The 23,457-nt window shown below is 36.8% G+C and overlaps 1 protein-coding gene across 1 annotated transcript in view; it reads right to left on the bottom strand.

Annotated features, from left to right (window-relative positions):
* The window catches only part of zgc:63587 (uncharacterized protein LOC393431 homolog), a 92,175-nt gene extending 69,407 nt beyond the window's left edge, over window positions 1-22,768 (bottom strand). The window contains exons 1-4 of the mRNA XM_056464124.1: window positions 22,643-22,768; window positions 4,803-4,846; window positions 2,621-2,720; window positions 2,454-2,540 (exon numbers count right to left, since the gene is read on the bottom strand). Of these exons, the coding sequence (XP_056320099.1) occupies window positions 2,454-2,540; window positions 2,621-2,720; window positions 4,803-4,829 (214 nt within the window). The 5' untranslated portion in view covers window positions 4,830-4,846; window positions 22,643-22,768. The remainder of the gene's footprint in view (window positions 1-2,453; window positions 2,541-2,620; window positions 2,721-4,802; window positions 4,847-22,642) is intronic.
* Between the last annotated feature and the right edge of the window lie 689 nt (window positions 22,769-23,457).

Genomic DNA, 23,457 nt, shown 5'->3' with positions numbered 1-23,457 from the left:
ATGATAAGTGTCATTTCATGATTATAAAGGTTTAAAGACAGCCTTATGAACACCCCATCAAGTAGTGTTACAGCACAATCTTAAAAAATATTAATGCAACAAGAAAAAGTTTCTGTTTTCTAAGAAGCCCTAAGAAATACAGACAGGATTATTTTCTTGAAAACAACATTGATGTTTACATGTCTGAAACATCTGAGCAAGCAAATGAAGACAAAGCACATTAATTACAAGAAATCACATAAAAATTCAATATTGATGCAACATGAAAAGATTTATGGCTATTTTCTGAGAAGCCCTGGGCTTCAGACGGGATTATTTTCTTGAAAACAACGTTTTACTCTAGAGAGCTTTAATAGACAAAGTGCTCAACGAGGGATTTGAGGGGATTTTATATCTATTGAGCATTGAACTATGAAATTTTCTGCATTCCAGCATGAATAACATCATGATGAAGAATATATTTCATCTACAGAAAAGCATTCGGACACTTTTTGGACACACTTAAAGCAAGTGTCACTTCAAACATGTCTGTGAAATGTTTCATCCCTGAATGGTATTTGTCCGTTTTTAATTAAAACATGTTTTGATATTTTATTATCTAATCTATTTGCATTCAGACAGTTTTATGTGTGATTTCTGTGCTCGCATACCAGGTTTATTACAGTCAGCTAAAACTAAATGCTTTTTTAAAACATTTAAAACATGAAGTAAACATTAGTATACATAAATAAACATTAAGATGTTTAAAAAATGTCATGCATTCAATTCCAACTAAAGCTCCCAAAGAAAAACTTGAAAACAAGTTAAACTTGAAAACTAAAACAGGGTTTCTGCTGTTTTCACCAAGTTAATTTAACACTTTTAAGACCTTTTTAGGAACGTTATGAATGACATTTTACACTCATAAAACACTAAATAAGGAATTTTACAAATGGTCCAGATGGAAAGGATTATTATTTGCCCTAACAAAAAGTTGTATTATACATTTATATTATACAATTATAAATTAATAATAAAAATATATATATTTGCAATATTTCTTAGCAAAATATTTTAAATATTGTGTAAAAACAAGCAAGCTCTACTTGTGTCCATGCACGTTTTTTTTTTACAACATAAACTTTCTATTAAAAAAAATGAACAATAATAAACTACAACAATCTGTCGAGGTTTAAAGTTTTATTATTGAGATGGATCGTTGGTGATTGGATGGGTGTTGGCCAGACTGGGCAGCAATACATGAACTATGGAAAATTAAGAGCTGTTTAAAAAGATTGAAGACCTCCAACACAATATTTCAGTAAATTTAAGACTTTAAAGAGTTTTTAAGACCCCGTCGACACCCTGTAAAAAGATGTATGAAATCCATCGATCTATCTATCCATCCATCCATCCATCCATCCATCCATCCATCCATCCATCTACTGTATCTATCTATCCGTTGTTCTATCGCTATAACTGTCTATCTATCTATCTATCCATCCATCTATCTATCTGTTGTTCTATCGCTATAACTGTCTATCTATCTATCCATCCATCCATCCATCCATCCATCTATCGCTATAACTGTCTGTCTGTCTGTCTATCTATCTATCTATCTATCTATCCGTTGTTCTATCGCTATAACTGTCTATCCATCCATCCATCCATCTATCTATCCATCAATCCGTTGTTCTATCGCTATAACTGTCTATCTATCTATCCATCCATCCATCCATCTATCTATCCGTTGTTCTATCACTATAACTGTCCATCCATCCATCGTTCTATCGCTATAACTGTCTGTCTGTCTGTCTGTCTGTCTGTCTATCTATCTATCTATCTATCTATCTATCTATCTATCTATCTATCGCTAATACTGTCTATCTATCTATCTATGTATTCATCCATCCATCCATCTATCTATCCGTTGTTCTATCGCTATAACTGTCTGTCTATCTATCTATCTATCTATCTATCTATCTATCTATCTATCTATCTATCTATCTATCTGTCTATCTTGTGAATAAAATTTTAAAAATAGGTATAATAAAAATAAAAGCAATGGCATAAACACAACATAACTAAAACTAAACCCCAAAAATATTAATAAATATAATTTTTTAATAAAAACAAACTATTATTTACTAAAAATATATATTTAAATAAATAAAACATATATAAATGAAATGACAAAAACACACAAAAAATTACCAGAACCTAAACATTTTAATGAAAAATATAAAAATACATGCTAATTTAAACTTCCAAAACATATTTTCATTGGAAAATACATCAACAAAAACTAATGCAATAAAATAAAGTCTCTCTTTTAGGGGACAAAATAAAGTTCAGCCACAGAGGCTTTTCTCCCGACTGCTCAGGATTATTTCAGTCTTGGACACAATATCCTGTAGAGTTAATACAGACCTCACGGGGAACTCTGTGTGTATGTCTGTGTTTGAGTGTTTTACCTGCGGCTCCAGGTATGTAGCGCTCTGGATAGAGATCAGTCAGAAACAGGCTGTTAATGAGTGTTGATTTCCCAAGCCCAGACTCTCCTAAATTGAAAATAAGACGTGGTTAAAAACACAGTGTGTGTGTCAGTCTGAATCCTCACGTGTGTTTATATGTTACTTACCAACAACCATCAGTGTAAACTCAAATCCTTTCTTCACAGATTTCCTATGCACCTGATTGGGCAGGTTGGCAAATCCCACATATCCAGCAGCATCAGGAAACTGGAGAACGATAAGAGAGTTTAACACACTTTATTTAACTAATAGTGTCACCACCACATTGGAGATTTACTTACACTACCTGACAAAAGCCTTGTGGGCTGTCCAACTTCTAGTTGATCATTTGGTATCAGAAGTGGCTTATAAGAAAGACAAAGGCCTCTAGATTACGTTTATTTTACTAAAATAAAATATCATCATGCCTTGATTTAAAATTCCTTAATTAGGACAGTAAGGTCTGACTTTGCTTAGACAAAAGTCTTGTCACTGAACAGAAATAATGTCCAGTATAGAATATGAAGTCAAGCTGCAGTGGAAACAGAATGAATATTGTGTCTGACTCCATCATGAGTTTGGAGGACTGCATCCATACATCTCTGCAATGACTCAAATCACTTATTAATAAAGTCATCTGGAATGGCAAAGAAAGCGTTCTTGCAGGACTCCCAGAGTTCATCAGGATTATTTGAATTCATCTTCAATGCCTCCTCCATCTTTCCTCAGACATGCTCAATAATGTTCATGTCTGGTGACTGGGCTGGCCAATCCTGGAGCACCTTGACATTCTTTGCTTTCAGGAACTTTGATGTGGAGGCTGAAGTATGAGAAGGAGCGCTATCCTGCTGAAGAATTTGCCCTCTCCTGTGGTTTGTAATGTAATGAGCAGCACAAATGTCTTGATACCTCAGGCTGTTGATGTTGCCATCCACTCTGCAGATCTCTCGTACCATACTGAATGTAACCCCAAACCATGATTTTTCCCTCACCAAACTTGACTGATTTCTATGAGAATCTTGGGTCCAATAGGTCTTCTGCAGTATTTGTAATGATTGGGATGCAGCTCAACAGATGATTTATCTGAACAATCGACCTACTGCCACTTTTCCAAACGATCAACTAGAAGTCAAGTTATTATACAGTATGTTGCTCTTACAACTGGGATCAACGACAAGACTTTTGTCAGGTAGTGTATCCACAAAAAAACTTATTCTCAAGGAGTTCCAAAGTGGATTCTCAAAGAGTTGAAACTTGCAGGATATTTTAATGATACAAAATCTTTACATATCAATAGACATGTTATTCACATGTTATCATATCACATCACTTTAAAAGTAAAGTGTGCCAATTTATTTGCCACCATACGCAAGTTGTAATAATAACAAAAGTCCCTCATTTACCATTGACTACGTTTAAATGGACATCAGTAATCGAGTTATTTTCCTTAATCTAAATAAGACAATAATATGATTAAGGTGTTTACATGAGTTGCTTTTTGAATGTTCCTGTCATGATACTCTTTTATTTGTTAGTTTTATAGCGTATAGATTGATTAACATCACTGCGTCACTGCGTAATCCACATTTCCTCCGGAGTTTCATGCGATTTCAGGTGTTTCATTTTTAATTTGTCGACTCTAACTGCAGTTTGGCACTTTCATTTTCATTCAGGAACATTTCATGCATGCCCCCATGACAAACTAAGGTATTAGATGAGAGTATGAACTGCTGGAGGAGTGTTGTTTTTTCCTGCCATATAGGAAAAAGCTCAGCATTTCTCAATGTGTGTGTCTGTGGTCCTTCACTGACTCAGTAGGTCTAGAGAACAGTGTCAAACAGCTGTGTGTATATGGAATACCCTGTCGCAAAATGTGGCGAAAATGCTACAGTACGGTAATAGTTTTAATGCAGTGTTTACATGTCTGTACTGCACTTCAATAATGCCTCTAAAATAGCCATACTCCACATGTCTTAATCCCATTTCTGTTTAGTTCAATTATGACTTTAGTCTAATTAAGGTCATCAAAAAATCACTGTTTAAATGGTAGACTCTTAATCAGAGTATTGTTTTTATTGTATTAAGATTATTGATGTCCATGTAAAGTCCATTGTTTGAGTCATTATTTGACATGTCGATTTGCTCAAACAACAGATACATGTTTTAAAAGCACAATGAGACGCTGTTTAGAAAAATCAATCTACTTTGACTTAATAACTTACTGATCTGAACAACAAAACTGAGACAGAAGAAACTCAGTAAACAGTGACACGATTCACTTTTAAACAAGTGTCGGAGGGTCTGTCTTACCTTTCCTTTTTCTCCAGTCTGTGACATGATGATCTGCTTTACAACTATACAAAGAAAACACAACAATTAATCCAAAGTCGCTTGACCTCAGTTTTAGAAAATCTTTATTAGACATGGTGGCTCAGTGGTTAGCACTGTCGCCTCACAGCAAGAAGGTCGTTGGTTTGAGTCCCGGCTGGGCCAGTTGGCATTTCTGTGTGGAGTTTGCATGTTCTCCCCATGTTAGTGTGGGTTTCCTCCGGGTGCTCTGGTTTCCCCCACAGTCCAAACACATGCTCTATAGATGAATTGAATAAACCTAATTGGCCGTAGTGTATAAGTGTGTTAATGAGTATGGGTGTTTCTCAGTGATGGGTTGCAGCTGAAAGGGCATCCGCTGTTTAAAACATATGCTGATTAAGTTGGTGGTTCATTCTGCTGTGGTGATGAACAAAGGGACTAAGCTGAAGGAAAATTAATGAATAAAAAATAAAAAATCTAATAAAATTATGTTAAAAAATTTTATATATTTATTATAATATAAGAACAAGAATTAATACTTCTTTTTTAAGGTTTTTTACCTTTATTTGATTGGACAGTAGAGAGTATTGAAAGGAAAGCATGAGAAGCAGAGAAAGGGGAAGGATCGGCATAGGACTGCGAGGCGGAATCGAACTCTGGTCGCCGTGAGAACCGGAGTGCATGTGTCGACGCATTAACCACTACACCGCTGCCGCCAACAGAATTAATACTTTTATTGAATATGCCAACGGACGTTTGTGATTGTTTTTATATTTTCTTTTCATTCATTCAGTCATGTCTCTTTCATTCACAACGTAAGATACGTCAGTGGCTATTTTCCTTATTATTTTTGTGTTTGGACTGTGGGGGAAACCGGAGCACCCGGAGGAAACCCACGCCAACATGGGGAGAACATGCAAACTCCACACAGAAATGCCAACTGACCCAGCCGGGACTCAAACCAGCGACCTTCTTGCTGTGAGGCGACAGTGCTAACCACTGAGCCACCATGTCGCCCTATTTTTCAATTTGATCTAATATAATAATATTTAAACACACATATACATGACAAAAATAGATAAATATATAGCAAATCTAGCAAATTTTTAAAAAAACACAACAATCGTCATAGTCTCGCATCCGGCAGGTGGCCAATGAAAACTCTCCATCATTCTCACTATCCCACACACACACACACAAACAGTGAGAGCTGTGTCGGGTGGATGAGGAACACACTGTTCTGAGGTGTGTGAGTGTCTTAAACATGAAGAGAAGAGTGAGGGCTGACGACAGGGAGGGAACAATGCTGTTTATCTTTCATCTTCCTGGAAACGCTTTCCTACATTTTCACCACTCCCCATAAATGAGGCCACACACACACACACACACACACACACACACACACACACACACACACACACACACACACACACACACACACACACACACATACACATACACACACACACACAAACAAACACAGACATTAAACCACCCAAAAACACTCAAGTGTGCTTTATGGGGTCCGGGTGAAAGTGTGTTAAATTCAGAGCTGGAATTCGTCACTGTGAAGATCTAGCAGCTGTAACATTGTTCTTCATTTTATGATTATGGGTGTTTCTACTCCCATGACATGACAAATCTGATTTGCCATCAAAGGAATTCATTAAAACAAAGTATTTTTCATTAGATTCTTTTTAAACAATAAAACTTATATTACACAGTAAAATTAAACAATAAAACAATATTACTGTGTTTTACTGTACCTCTGATCAGATTTATGAGCAGATTATATTCATCATATTGTTTAAGGAGGCCGTATGCTACACTTTAGAAAATCTGCTGGGTTGTTCAATCATTCATTCATTTTCTTTTCGGCTTAGTCCCTTTATTAATTCGGGGTTGCCACAGCGGAATGAACCCCCAACTTATCAGGCACATGTTTTACGCAGCGGATGCCCTTTCAGCTGCAACCCATCTCTGGGAAACATCCATACACACTCATACACTACGGACAATTTAGCCTACCACCTGTTCAATTCACCTGTCCCGCATGTGTTTGGACTGTGGGGGAAACTGGAGCACCCGGAGGAAACCCACACGAACGCAGGGAGAACATGCAAACTCCACACAAAAACGCCAACTGACCCAGCCGAGGCACGAACCAGCAACCTTCTTGCTGTGAGGCGTCAGCACTACCTACTGCGCCACTGCGTCGCCCTCTGCTGGGTTGTGTTAACCAAAAGTTTGGTCATGTTCAATTCCAAACCCAATCATGTTAAAAGGTTTTTTTTTTTCAATTCAATTGAAAAAACTTAACCCAATGATGTATTTATCTGTATTTGACTCAACATTGGGTTAAAACAACACAGCATTTTTTAAGTGTATATAAAACGTGCTATTTTAATGTTTAATGATGCTATATTAAGTAGAGGTGCGATGAGTCGCTTACTCCACGAGACACGATAAATCTTCAATGATGAAATATATCAATGGTTAATAGGCGTTTATTCAACATGCAGTAAAGCACATGCAAACACTGCAAAATATGTTGCTAATAGCCTGTGTGAAAATAGTCTTTTTATATATCATTTTAAATATTAGCAAAATATTTGCTAATATGGGAATGGAAAATTGATTTTTATTGAACTGAAAAAAATATAAATAAATAAATAAATAAATAAATAAATAAATAAATAAATAAATGAATGAATAAATAAAAATAAATAAATAAATAAATAAATAAATAAATAAATAAATAAATAAATAACACAAAATTCAAAACAATTTAGATGCTTTTTTTTTAATGGTAATGAATGGTATTTTTCTGTTTAATGAATTCTACGCTGTAGAGGACATGCAAACACTGCAAAATATTCAGCTATACACTCTACTGACTGGCTTCTCCCCTGTACAGTTTCCCATGAGAAATCAAACTCCTTTCCATAAATTGAACTTTTAAAAAAGATAAATGTTATTTTTGGCATTTAATTTTGACATTTTCAGCAGTTTCACTTTCATTCGGCAAGATTTCAGTCATGCCCCCGGGACAATCACTGAGCTACTGGATGTGAGTATGAAGTAAGCACTGGGAGGAGAGAGTTGTTATATGGCTCGTTTCCACTGACTGGTACAGTACAGTACGGTACGGTTTGGTACGGGTCACCTTTATCAGGCTTGCGTTTCCACTAACAAGGGTACCCTATTGGTGGGCGTGGTGTATGACAGAAAGTTTCAGTCGACGTCATTCTCGCTCGAGGAAGTGTCTACAGTAAATCTGTACAGGGCGCTCACATATCATATGAAAAGCACTTCTCATAAAACAGATGCTTCATACACATAAATACTTGTGTAGAAATGTTTATTACTAACTTTTCAATGAACATGAGTTGATTATAACTGCAGATCAATGACGAAACAGCCTACTGTAACGTCTGTAAATATATTAAATAACTAAATAAATTAACATATATAAACACATACAGCCCCTTACAGTCTCCGATATGTTACCAACTACAGAAGAACTACATATAGCAGACATTTCATCAGTATTTAGGTTCAAAACAATCCAAATTATAGCCTACAGTCAGTGTAAACCGCTCATCTGTGTCTGTAATCTTCAGCAGCACATGTAGCCTCTGTTAGACAGTAATTCCATCATTCCTAGTTCATATTAGTCCAAAAGGTGAAGATAATAAGTTAGTTATACATGGCATTTAGTTCATGTTTGCTGAAAAATAATGTGCTCCTTTTTTCCAGCTTCTCCTTTGTTTCTTCACGCTTCACTCTCGCGTTTGTCAGTGTCTGACAGGATTGGGTTTCAAAAGCACGTCAATAATCAAGCGCAGGTTATTATCATCAGCTCAAGAAGTTTGTTATTTCAGATATAATGTTAGACGCGTGCAACGCTAGCAAGAAAGCTAAACTGCTCGCGCCTCAGACTGGCTCGTAAAAAACTACGCGGCACAGGGTAAATCTGCTCTTCTTCTTGGCTTTGTGGCTGTTTATCAAGACAACGACAAGGTTTGTTTGAGCCCAGATCGACCATGGCTCGTTATTATATGTATATATAAATCCGCTGTAATCTCTCGGCTCGTCGGCTGTGCGTGTATTTTAAACATGGGGGTTTTTTGTTTTCATTCTGGCTTGTTGCGAAAGCGAATGACGTATCTCTGTAAACCAATAGCGTTCAGCTGCGCGTGTGGCTCCACCTTTTGTTACCCTTTCTCGTGTTTGGTACCCTTTTGAAAGGGTGCTGAAAAAGTGGTACGGTACGGTTCAGTTCGGTACGCTTTTTGACAGTGGAAATGGCCATAAAAGCATACCAAACCGAACTGTACCTTACCACTCAGTGGAAACGGGCCATTAATGCATGGTTTCCGCTACAATCATTCTACCATGGCGGGGCGCCAGCCCAAAATTCATCCCACCACAACTTCTCATTCAAAACATTCAGTCATTGTTGTTTTTTAAATAGCGGGTGATAATCGCACCAAAATGTATTAAAAGGTAAAGGGAATAATAACCGCAAACTCTCCTGTAATAGTAGTAGTGCTGTGCGTTATTTGTTTAACCCTTTAAGGTGACATGCTGACTGACTGACAAGTGCGTGATGCGTGAGGTTAGCAAACACGACGTAGCTTTCAGTTAAGATGAACACAGTTTCCATAAATATATTTTATAGATAAACGTCAAAGGTTCTGCATACAATATCTTTATCTTGCTGGAGTTTATAACCGTTTCACTTTACTTCAGGACACATCAATGCCGTTCTGTAGGTCTACTGGAGACATTCAAATACATGTAGCAAATGTAATAAATGTTGGAGACATACTCGTTACATAAACGCACTAAATCACACTTCAGCAGCATTTATTTGAGAGCGTGCAAGAAGTTTTACCACGAACAGAGGAAATCGGTGCGCAAGCAAAGAGATTCACATGCTCGGGCTACCACCAGTGCTTAATTTGTAAATTGCGAGGTCCCGGAACAGATTAGGGTAACGGATCCTGCACGTTACCAGAGGAGGGAGTGGTGTCGCTGTTGAAAGTGAAGAGGGGGGGGTGTTTTGTTCGATGGTGTCGCGGACGAAAGTGAAGAGCGAAGGGGGGGTGGGGGGTGTCGCGGATGAAAGTGAATCAGGTCGTGTAAGGCAGTGGCTCTCAAACTTTTAAACCAGCGACCCCCAATGTAAGATCGTCAAGAACTCGCGACCCCCCTCTACCAAAGCATATACAAACAATAAAAATAGCTTTAAGCTGTTCACAATGTTTTAACTGTATTTACTATACTATACAAACAGTTACCTGAAAATTCTGTCCCACAGCCTTTACAGTGAACGCTTTAGTTATTTTCATAGCGGACATAGCCAATGGAAGTCTTATCCACTCGTCAATAAGTGTAGCTGGTGGATTAACATTCACCACATGTTCAGTAATCAGATGTGCTATTATTTGTTGCTTTAGGTGATTTTAAAACTAAATCTGTCAGTGTTGTTTTCATTCTCTCGTCTTCAGCGCTTTACATTTTCGCGGTTGTAGCTCCTGTCATCTGAGGACAGGTGGCGTTGACTGAGTGATTGACAGCTGATTTTAACCAATCATTCGTGTTCAGTTCTTAGAGCAGTGGGCCAATACGAAGAGCGCGAAGGCGGGGCTAGCCGTTGAAGGCTTTGTTTACTGCGGCAAGTTGACATGACAACAGTTTTAAACTGTTCCTGAGCGCTGCGTTTCAAGTACAAAGATGCATTCTGCATGAATGTGTCCTAAATACTTTATTAATCAGTAATATCTTTTAAAAAATCTGAAAATATTAGCTTTCATTTGTAATACTGAAAAATATTTATTATAATCACTGAAAATTACACAATTTTTAAATCACTCTCGCGACCCCCTGAAATTATTCTGCGACCCCTGCAGGGGTCGCGACCCCCAGTTTGAGAACCACTGGTGTAAGGAGGGGGATCGGTAAAATGAGGTGCCGGATCAGAATTCAGAGGTTCCAGATCAGTCTTATTTCAGCACAAATTAAGCCCTGCCTGCCGCCACAGCGGGAAAAATCCTAGAGGAAACACTGTAATGTAATTTGATAATGAAAACTTCAGCTTTTCCCGGACAGCATGAACGTGTGTTTGATGATAATGATGTGACGAGGAGAAGTTAAGTGTGTGTACGTGCTTAGAGATGTGTGTCTGTGTTCCTTCACTGACTTGGTAGGTGCAGAGAATAGTGTCAATCAGCCGCGTGTGCGTATGTCCTGTTGCAAAATGCGGCTTAAAGTCTTTCATGATGTTAATAGTTTAATTCAGGAGTTTACATGTCTGTACAGCACTTCAATAATGACACTAAAATAGAAATACTCCACGTCTTAATTCCATTTGTGTTTACGACGATTATGACTGTCAGTATATCTGAAGTGCTATTCCATCACATTGATATGAACCATAATGTGTGTGGCTGCAGTTGTAGCCTCTGTTAGACGCGGCAGCCGCTGAACTCCAGTGGAAAAAAAAAAGGTTACGTCACACCCGCCCAATCGAGTGACACACAACACCAATGCCAGCCTGAGTTGCCAGGTGTGTGCAAAGCGCTTGATTTGCAGTTAAAATTCAATCCTGCCTCCAATCTTCAATGGTAATTTCACCCTTACGCTCAATCATAACAGTACAATTTTTCACCTCAATAAGAAATCATGTCACTATTTAATCTCACGACATATCGACATACGAGATCTCGTCACACACCTAATATTAAGTCATGATTTTGTCTTTAGTGTCTTACAAATATGGGTCAAAATGTACTGTAGTGCAAGTCAAACAACTACAAATATGGGTCAAAACTGTACTGTAGTGCAAGTCAAACAACTACAAATATGGGTCAAAACTGTACTGTAGTGCAAGTCAAACAACTACAAATATGGGTCAAAACTGTACTGTAGTGCAAGTCAAACAACTACAAATATGGGTCAAAACTGTACTGTAGTGCAAGTCAAACAACTACAAATATGGGTCAAAACTGTACTGTAGTGCAAGTCAAACAAATACAAATAAGGGTCAAAACTGTACCGTGGTGCAAGTCAAACAACTACAAATATGGGTCAAAACTGTACTGTAGTGCAAGTCAAACAACTACAAATATGGGTCAAAACTGTACAGTAGTGCAAGTCAAACAAATACAAATATGGGTCAAAACTGTACTGTAGTGCAAGTCAAACAACTACAAATATGGGTCAAAACTGTACTGTGGTGCAAGTCAAACAAATACAAATATGGGTCAAAACTGTACTGTGGTGCAAGTCAAACAACTACAAATATGGGTCAAAACTGTACTGTAGTGCAAGTCAAACAACTACAAATATGGGTCAAAACTGTACTGTAGTGCAAGTCAAACAACTACAAATATGGGTCAAAACTGTACTGTGGTGCAAGTCAAACAACTACAAATATGGGTCAAAACTGTACTGTAGTGCAAGTCAAACAAATACAAATATGGGTCAAAACTGTACTGTGGTGCAAGTCAAACAACTACAAATATGGGTCAAAACTGTACTGTAGTGCAAGTCAAACAACTACAAATATGGGTCAAAACTGTACTGTAGTGCAAGTCAAACAACTACAAATATGGGTCAAAACTGTACTGTAGTGCAAGTCAAACAACTACAAATATGGGTCAAAACTGTACAGTAGTGCAAGTCAAACAACTACAAATATGGGTCAAAACTGTACTGTAGTGCAAGTCAAACAACTACAAATATGGGTCAAAACTGTACTGTAGTGCAAGTCAAACAAATACAAATAAGGGTCAAAACTGTACCGTGGTGCAAGTCAAACAACTACAAATATGGGTCAAAACTGTACTGTAGTGCAAGTCAAACAACTACAAATATGGGTCAAAACTGTACAGTAGTGCAAGTCAAACAAATACAAATATGGGTCAAAACTGCACTGTAGTGCAAGTCAAACAACTACAAATATGGGTCAAAACTGTACTGTGGTGCAAGTCAAACAAATACAAATATGGGTCAAAACTGTACTGTGGTGCAAGTCAAACAACTACAAATATGGGTCAAAACTGTACTGTAGTGCAAGTCAAACAACTACAAATATGGGTCAAAACTGTACTGTAGTGCAAGTCAAACAACTACAAATATGGGTCAAAACTGTACTGTGGTGCAAGTCAAACAACTACAAATATGGGTCAAAACTGTACTGTAGTGCAAGTCAAACAAATACAAATATGTGTCAAAACTGTACTGTGGTGCAAGTCAAACAACTACAAATATGGGTCAAAACTGTACTGTAGTGCAAGTCAAACAACTACAAATATGGGTCAAAACTGTACTGTAGTGCAAGTCAAACAACTACAAATATGGGTCAAAACTGTACTGTAGTGCAAGTCAAACAACTACAAATATGGGTCAAAACTGTACTGTAGTGCAAGTCAAACAACTACAAATATGGGTCAAAACTGTACTGTGGTGCAAGTCAAACAACTACAAATATGGGTCAAAACTGTACTGTGGTGCAAGTCAAACAACTACAAATATGGGTCAAAACTGTACTGTGGTGCAAGTCAAACAAATACAAATATGGGTCAAAACTGTACTGTAGTGCAAGTCAAACAACTACAAATATGGGTCAAAACTGTACTGTGGTGCAAGTCAAACAACTACAAATATGGGTCAAAACTGTACTGTGGTGCAAGTCAAACAAATACAAATATGGGTCAAAACTGTACTGTAGTGCAAGTCAAACAACTACAAATATGGGTCAAAACTGTACTGTGGTGCAAGTCAAACAACTACAAATATGGGTCAAAACTGTACTGTGGTGCAAGTCAAACAAATACAAATATGGGTCAAAACTGTACTGTGGTGCAAGTCAAACAACTACAAATATGGGTCAAAACTGTACTGTAGTGCAAGTCAAACAACTACAAATATGGGTCAAAACTGTACTGTGGTGCAAGTCAAACAACTAAAAATATGGGTCAAAACTGTACTGTGGTGCAAGTCAAACAACTAAAAATATGGGTCAAAACTGTACTGTGGTGCAAGTCAAACAAATACAAATATGGGTCAAAACTGTACAGTAGTGCAAGTCAAACAAATACAAATATGGGTCAAAACTGTACAGTAGTGCAAGTCAAACAAATACAAATATGGGTCAAAACTGTACTGTAGTGCAAGTCAAACAACTACAAATATGGGTCAAAACTGTACTGTAGTGCAAGTCAAACAAATACAAATATGGGTCAAAACTGTACTGTGGTGCAAGTCAAACAAATACAAATATGGGTCAAAACTGTACTGTAGTGCAAGTCAAACAAATACAAATATGGGTCAAAACTGTACTGTGGTGCAAGTCAAACAAATACAAATATGGGTCAAAACTGTACAGTAGTGCAAGTCAAACAAATACAAATATGGGTCGAAACTGTACTGTGGTGCAAGTCAAACAAATACAAATATGGGTCAAAACTGTACAGTAGTGCAAGTCAAACAAATACAAATATGGGTCGAAACTGTACTGTAGTGCAAGTCAAACAACTACAAATATGGGTCAAAACTGTACAGTAGTGCAAGTCAAACAAATACAAATATGGGTCAAAACTGTACTGTAGTGCAAATCAAACAAATACAAATATGGGTCAAAACTGTACTGTGGTGCAAATCAAACAAATACAAATATGGGTCAAAACTGTACTGTGGTGCAAGTCAAACAACTACAAATATGGGTCAAAACTGTACTGTGGTGCAAGTCAAACAACCTGGTCAGGCAGGTTTTGAGTTGTTACTTCAGAGATGGTGAGTAAAATAAAATAAATAAATAAGTCTAACACATTCTAGCGTGCAGGGAAAAAGCTATATTACATTTTTTATTATTTCTTGCACACTCAATGTACACTAAATAACATTACAAAGCATTAAATTGCATTCTTTGCTTTTATTTTGTTCAAACTTCATAATTTAAAGAGGACCTATTATGCAAAAATCCCTTTTATAAAGGATTTAAACAGTTGTGTGGCAATTTGTTTTAACCACACTTGATAAAAACAGTCTGCAGAAACACTTTGATTGACATTCTCCATTTGTACGTGTCATCAGAAGGAGGGGGGGGGAGTCATTGTTCTTGTTTTTGAATCTGCCACTATGCTGACACACAGGCATCAGTAGCGCCGCCCTCTTTTGACAAGAGCACAACCTTATTTAAATTTAAAGCGACAGCACAATTAGGATCAAAACCTAAAAGGGTCAGTTTCAAAAAGTTATAAAACATTATTTGTGTGTATTTTAAGCTGAAACTTATTTTACATTGTAAAAAGGAGCATAATAGGTCCCCTTTAAACACACACACACCCACACACACACACAACCAATCAATTTTCAACCCGATGGTCTAACAGCAGTAATGCTAGCAGGCTGAATTCTTCTTTTCCATAATCATGAATGCTTTCACTCCCAAGACGGAAAAAGCACTTCTCTGAAAGGCACGGAAACTAATTTAGGATGAATGTCAGATTGTGGGCGTAGCGGGACTGCTTTTATAATGCTGGACACTGCTTTATCACACATTGGGAGGTCTTGTTATTGCTGGCTGGGAATTACGAGAGGGATAAACTGTAGTCTCAGATTAATCAAGTGGCCTCATTATTGTCCAGCTATTACACCGAGGGTGATTTTTGCATTAGCATGTATATTAAGCTCAGAGATTTAACAAACACACCAGCTTTGAACTGCACCTCGCCCACAGGTGGTGACCTGACTTAAAAGATTTGCTGTTTTTTTACAATAAAATGGTTTTGAGACTCTTAGCGAAATTCCTGATGGAGCTTAGTGGATGGTAGGCTCGTGACTGCAATGCCACATATACAGTCAGAAGAGAATAGCGGCAAAACGTCACAATACAGCTAGACTTCAACACATTTTCTTGTTTAAATTAATTGCTGAAGCTTTTGTCACGACATACAGTATTATCAGGATACTGACCTAAGCTGCACAAAAGACTTTAACAGGTATAAAAACCAGCAAATCCTCAGTCTGTTGCTTTATTGCCCAGGTTTCAAACTCAGTTACCGGAGGGCCGCAGCTATGCAGCTTAGTTCCAACCCTAATTAAACACACCTGATCAAATTCATTGAGCTCTTTAGGCTTGTTTGAGACCTACAGATAGGTGTGTTGAAGCAGGGCAGGGACTAAACTCTGCAGAGTTGCAGCCCTCCAGGAATAAAGTTTGACACCCCTGCTTTATTGTATGTTAATAAATGCTCAGTAAATAAATGCTTTAAACAAATTAAATGGCACCTAGGTTACCCCTTTTTCCAGATTTAACATAAGTCTTTTGCATCTCTTTTGTGTCTGTAAAGTTTCAGCTCAAAACACCCATCAGATTTTTTATTATACCTTTCATAAGTTTCTATTTTATAGCTCTGAGCAGCAGGTAGCGGTTTTTGTGTACTGCGCCTTTAAGGCCAGTCCTTCACGCCCACTGTTTCCATGTGCCTCACAGTGGGATTTAATCTCCTCCCTCGACTGCGTCAGATAACAGACAGACATAAAGGAAGCAGATCAGATCCTCGGTTGCTTTGCGCACGTCCTGTCTTGTTGATATGATTATACGCATTACTACGGAGACAGGTTAATACGCAGCTGTCAATCAATTTGGTGGGCGGGGGGACCGCAGTCCTACGTCAAGTTGCGGTCGGTCTGAAAACCGCTCCAATTGGTCCACCGTTATTATGTTGTTTATTGAAGAAGAAATAAAACGACTCGGTGTGTTTATTTCACCCCAATATGACTGCCTATACACTATATCTACACATATGTCTGTCCAAACAGCTTGAAAAGTCGATTTTTCACCATAGGTGCCCTTTAAATTGCATAAAGTCTCATTGGTAAACAAACGTTATGCATTTAAATTAACAGTGAGAAATGGCAAAATTAATTCGAGGTAACGTTAACAATAAAATACAACTGAAATTATTTCGTTATCAACTCATTTTAATAAAAAGAGTATGACTTTAATGCATTATTATAGGTAAAAACAAAGAAATGAACATCACCTAATATTATTAAACGCTTTTGTAGTTAAAATAAATAACTGACGTTAACAAACGGAGCATTACTGCACAAAGTTAACCAACAAAAAGCACTGTAGGGTAGGGTTGTTACGATACTGAAATTTTAAAAACACCTATTTTGGGCTAACATTTGAGCGCAGTTGAGCGTGCTCTTAAACAGCTATTGTGTTCACATGCTCAACAGAAACATAGATACAGGAGTGCTTCAAAGTCACTTCAATCAGCTGGTTTGTCTAGAGCAGTGGTCAACAAACTTGTTCCTGGAGGGCCGGTGTCCTGCAGATTTTAGCTCCAACCCTAATCAAACACACCTGAATGAGCTAATCAAGGTCTTACTAGGTGTTCTTGAAACATCCAGGCAGGTGTGTTGAGGCAAGTTGGAGCTAAACCCTGCAGGGACACCGGCCCTCCAGGACCGAGATTGGTGACCCCTGGTCTAGAAGCTGACATACAAGCAATCCACTGATGAATTGTGGCTTTAACCTCTTAAGGCCCAAGGTGTTTTTTACATGCATTTTTTATTTCTTTTTGCTATTTGGGCTTATTAGAAAACTAATTAGAATAAAAAAACCCAAGTATCATCCTTTGATACAATGTACTTTTAGAGAAAAATGATGTCCATATATGTGGACTCGTGGTCCGAATTTACATAAAACACTTTTTCCTGAAATTTTTTTTATGCATTTATAACATATAAATTGTTTTTGAACATGTTTTGACTATCAGAGAGTAAAACCCCAATTTTTTTCCCATTTTGGACAGTTAAAAATAGTGTTTGGGACATTTCATATGCTGCAAAACTCTAAACAAAAACAGGTGTTTTAACCCAAATTTAATTCAAATATATGCAGATCTTAGACATTTATGTTAATTATATCTCAAATATGTTCTTCTGAACTTTATATTATGCAAAGAACTCAAGATTATTTAAAGCTTCTAACAAAATATGTGAAGCAGCACAACCGTTTTCAAAATCAATATAAATAGGAGAAATTTCTTGAGCAGCAAATAATGATATGAATGAATCTGAAGGATCCTGAGACACTGAAGATCAAAATGATGCTGAAAATTCAGCTTTGAACATCACAGAAATTAATGATATTTAAATAAGCTTTCAAAAGAAAGTGGTTATTTTTAAATTACGCAAATGTTTCACAATGTTTCGCATTTCTGATCAAATAAATCGATCTGGTTAGCATACAATACTTTTTTCATTCATTAATTTTCCTTCAGCTTGGTGGCTGGTTTATCAGGGGTCACCACAGTGGAATGAACCACTAAGTTAGTTTTTTTATTATCAATCTATCTACCAACCCAATCATTCAAACACTCAAAAAAATGACGTTTGCTACACTGAAAAAAATTATTCAAAGATGATTCCTTGGATTTACTCAATTTTTTTTTTACGTTAAGTGGTTGTAAACAATTTATTTGGGCTGAATTTAAACAAACAAATTAAGTTGAACATTGTTAAATTTAATGTGTTTGTTTAAATTCAACACAAATAAATAGTTTGCAACAGTTTTGCATGCAACACTTTTTTCAGTGTAGTTGTTCAAATTATTTAAAATGAATTGAAACAACACAATTCTTCACAACTTATACGTTTTATGTTCACTCATTTTCCTTCAGCTTAGTCTTTATTTCAGAGGTCGCCACAGCGGAATGAACCGCCAACTATTCCAGCATACCTTTTAACGCAGCTGATGCCCTTTCAGCCGCAACCTAGTACTGGGAAACATCCATACACTCTCACATACACACACAAACTCATACACTACGGCAATTTAGTTCGCCCAATGGGCTAAATGCACAGCTAGTGTTTTTGAGCCAATGATGAACTTCCGGTGAAAGCTTTATGTGACTATTTTCAACTTCATAAGGTTTCTTTTACATCATCGATGTTGTAATGTAATTCAAATATATTCATTTACATAGACTTAAGCATCCATTTGGTTGTTAAAGCGTAAAAAGAGATGAAAGACGGTCTAACCACAGGCGCCGTCATTAGTGGCAGGCTTGCACAGAAATACCATAATTTCTATATAAAATTAAATCCAATAAAATTAATTTCCATATTCATGGTGTAGAAAAATATAATTTATTGCAGTGCTTCTTGTTTGGTCGGATACCCACTTTATATTGTATCTCCGCCAGGCAGTGAAGATCGTTGATTAGACCTTAAGCGAGGCGATATTGTAAGCGGATGGCACTTAACCGGAAGCCCTGAGGCTGAAGGACTGATTTTTAGAGTGCATATACCCAATTCACCTATAGCGCATGTGTTTGGACTATGGGAAAAACCGGAGAACCCGGAAGAAACCCACATTAGCACAGAGAGAACATGCAAACTCCACACAGAAATCCCACCTGATCTAGCCTGGACTCGAACCAGCGACCTTCATCCTGTGTGGCCTTGTTTTATGTTCAATCCATTTAAACTTGAAACACTAATAAGGTAACTTTATTCTTTCATGTTGTCCCAACACAAATCAATTGTGTGACCCAGCATTTTTTACAGTGAAAATTTGCTAATATAAATGCTAAATTCAGCATTTTTGTACTGTCCTAAAAAGCCATTATGCAGTGAAACATTGATATATTTTACACATCGCTTACTCAGAATTATTACCTTATCCAGATCATTTTCAGCACAAAACCAGAATGACAGTATATTTTTTATACATGCAGAAATAAATTAAGTTCTGACATAAAATAAACTGATCAAATAATCTGCAACAGTTAGCAGTGTTTTATAATGAAGAGCTCATTTAGACACTCATGTTTACTAGTCACATGTTTTGCCAAAAGCCAAAATCCTGCTCATTATAAAGTGGGGATTTCCTTTCAGTTCGCTCAAGGTTATTTTAACACAAGTCAAGCCAAAAGATACAATTTTGATGGATTCGAGCTGCCTGAAGTATTTCATTCCACTCTGAAACAACAAGCCACTGTATTTCAGTACAAAAGAAGCTGCATTCAAGTATTGTATATTAAATGCATTATTTCAATATATAGCTGTAAAAATGGCCGTGATTTCAACGGTAAAAATGCTACTGTAAAAATCCATAACCTGCTTAACAGCATGTTTCCTTAATATATACGGTGAATAACCGTAAATTGACTTTCCCAGAATTCCCTGCATGGCACATCACTTTTTATGCTTTTCGTTGACGCTATTATGGATCATTTTAGTTGTTTCCCCATCAGTTATGTACATTAGAGGTTTATGCTACATCTAATATTGATAAACAATGTTTAATTAATTACTTTAATTTCATGTGTGTTACCATACTGGTGTTTAGTAGCTGTATATTTCATTGCACAACATCAATCTATCAGGCTTTTTGGCTAAAAATAGAGAAATCACGGTTTAATTAGTTATTATTAGATTATTTTTAAATCTCACCTCTCCTGCTGTGCATGAACTAAGCTGTTGAATGGTTAGCGTATGAGGCGGCTAGGCTAACCTAGCTTCAATTTTGATTGAATTATTTTCTAATCGGTTGCCTATTAAGTGGTGAATAAACCCCTGTAATGCATACTGCAGTCCTTTTTTGTCTGGCTTCGTCAGATATCTCACCCGTTTCCCAAAAATGACTAGTTATATCCCTGGGAATGTCTGACACCGGCGCATACACATTGTAAAAGATGTGCCAAGCACGAAAGCTTGACAGGCGTAGCAACAGTAACTAAGGAGGGCGGGGCTTAGCGAAGGGTCAATTAATATGCATTTCATAGCTGTTCTGTGATACTTAAATAGAGTTTCACAATATGTCATCAAATTATTATTGTCTGACAAGATCTGTTACTATATAAATAAACTCTTGCTGAACTTAATAGAAATGTGTGATTTTACAGAGAAGAAAATATTAAATTAAACATGACAACATTAACACAGCTGTGCTACGTCCGATCAATCGCACTATTATGTCTTTCTTTTCTTTTTAATTCCTTTAAAACCTGTTTTAAAGTTATTATAGAGGACTCTCAACAGACTATATAAGATTAAAATGGGGAAATGAAGTAGGCTTTATTCTGAATCAAGACCAATGGGTTAAAATATGTGCTGTCCCACACACCTCAACAAGCTCAAGAATGTGGCGTGAGTTTCGTTGGAAAAACTTCATTTGATTACAATCAGAGACTACTCATCCTTGTTGGAGGAACTGTGGAGTAATATTCTGGCATATATTCTGGCAGTACACAAGAATTAACAGTTTTTGGGAAATGGGGCACTCCGCCATTAATGATATTTTTGATCTTCATATTTCTAGATAATTTGAAGTACTTTATCTCGGAGATACTCCTATTAATCTTAGAAGGAAGATAGATATCTATTTAAGATATTTATGGCAACAAAAAAAAGCTATAACCCGGAAATGGTATAAAGAAGACCCGCCAACTAAAGATGAATGGTTCAAAATTATAGCAGAAGTTGAGGAAATGGGAAAAATGACACATGTGCTTCAATTACAATTACAGATCTTTGAAAAGGAATGGATTAAATGGCTGGCTTCCTCCACAATGACACTATAATTATTTATAATTGAACATTTACATAATTATAGAGGTTATGCATCATTGTGAAAATATGTTTGGCAACCTTTTATTGTATTTTATACTTATTTTATTTATTTTGATGAGGTTAATTTAATATTCTATATATGTATGTACATAGATATACATGTGTGGAATTGATGTATTTGCCTATATATGCATGTATGTATATATGTATATTTATGTATATATGTATTATTATTTTTTATTTGTTTGTTTTGTTCCCACTGGTTATATCTTCCTAAAAAAATCAATAAAAACGAAGTTAAAAAAATAAATAAAATGTTTTATTTTATTTAAACTTAGTTTTTATTGATTTTTTTAGGAACATATAACCAGTGGGAACAAAACAAACAAATAAAAAATAATGTTTTAACACATTTTAATCTGTTATATATACATATATATATATATATATATATATATATATATATATATATATATATATATATATATATATATATATATATATATATATATATATATATATATATATATATATATAATTTTTTATTCTTTGTTGTTGTTTTTTTCTTGTTTCTTTTATTCCTGTTTATGTAAAGCACTTTGAATTACCATTGTGTATGAAATGTGCTATATGAATAAACCTGCCTTGCCAAACATTATAATATATTCATATTTGAAACAGGCAGAACTTTAAAAGCAGGTGTGCATTTTCTAAGAAACATTAAATAATTGATGTATACCCTGGTATGTTAGCTGTCCTGTCGGAAGGATGTGTTCAAGCAAGGAGGCTTGTTTCAGAGAGAAACGCTATTAAACTTTGAGATGTGCTGTCAAACTCTGGCCATCCCCTCCCAGACTCCCCCAAACCCCTCTCTCTCTGAATCCACGGGAGCCAAATTCCTCTATAATTTATTAATGAAACAGATAACAGTGGGTAGATTTGTATGGTACTTCATTTGAAAAGAAACACCACCTCTCGTCCACACCCTGCTTGATAAATGCCCTTAATTCGGGACACGTAACACTTCTAAAACTGGCACGAGCAAAATAAAACAAACCCCCTATGTGTGATGTCAGAGAAACAAGCTACCGAGTGGAAAACATCGACATTATTTCATGATACTTCATTTGTGTGTAACTTTGACATGCAACAGTTGGTGAAGCCGCGCGGGAGTTGATGCAAACTCATCACTTCCGGTTACAAACGCGAAGAAACTTTCACGAACTTTTCCTTACCTTTTACAAACGTGTGATAAAACACCAATTCTAGAGTGTTTCAACCTCCCTTGTTTTCTTTCTTTCAAGCAGGCCAATCCAGGGAATCCGGAAACCGCTGCAATTCCGCCCTTATCCCATGATGCCTATTTACTTGTGGATCGAGACCCCAGCGCAACGGGAGTCATTACGGCTCAAGAATGAATGTGGAGTACATGCGGTACTGCGGCATTTTAGAGCCAAGATGGCGTACGCAGGTCGCGGTTTCTAGAAGCTGCCTGTTTCCACTGCTCTCAGCGAGCATGTCCAAGCATGCATCAGAATCTGACAAACTTTATAAACAAAATGTTGTTAAATTTTACATCAAAACATTGATTTGTCCATGTGTGATATAATTTGTTACTTTTCTCATGACAGAATTTATAGGCAATTTATTTATTCAAATGGGTAAATATTATAACCACAGATGTATTTTTTTCATCTTTACCTTCATTTCAGAGTTTTCTTAGTGAATTAAATTGTTTATTTACAACATCACAAAATGTTTATAGTAAAAAACGGTGGTGCAGTAGGTAGCACAATCACCTCACAGCAAGAAGGTCGCTGGTTTGAGCCCCAGGTGGGCCAGTTGGCATTTCTGTGTGGAGTTTGCATGGTGGGCGACGCAGTGGCGCAGTTGGTAGTGTTGTCACCTCACATTAAGAAGGTCGCTGGTACCAGACTCGGCTGGGTCAGTTGGCATTTCTGTGTGGAGTCTGCATGTTCTCCCTGTGTTCGCGTGGGTTTCCTCCGGGTGCTCCGGTTTCCCCCACAGTCCAAAGACATGTACAGGTGAA

This window comes from Danio aesculapii, chromosome 8, assembly GCF_903798145.1.
Source record: "Danio aesculapii chromosome 8, fDanAes4.1, whole genome shotgun sequence".
In the NCBI taxonomy this organism is placed as follows: Eukaryota; Metazoa; Chordata; class Actinopteri; order Cypriniformes; family Danionidae; genus Danio; species Danio aesculapii.
Note: the sequence above shows the minus strand (reverse complement) of the source record. Positions and strands in the feature narration are given on the sequence as shown.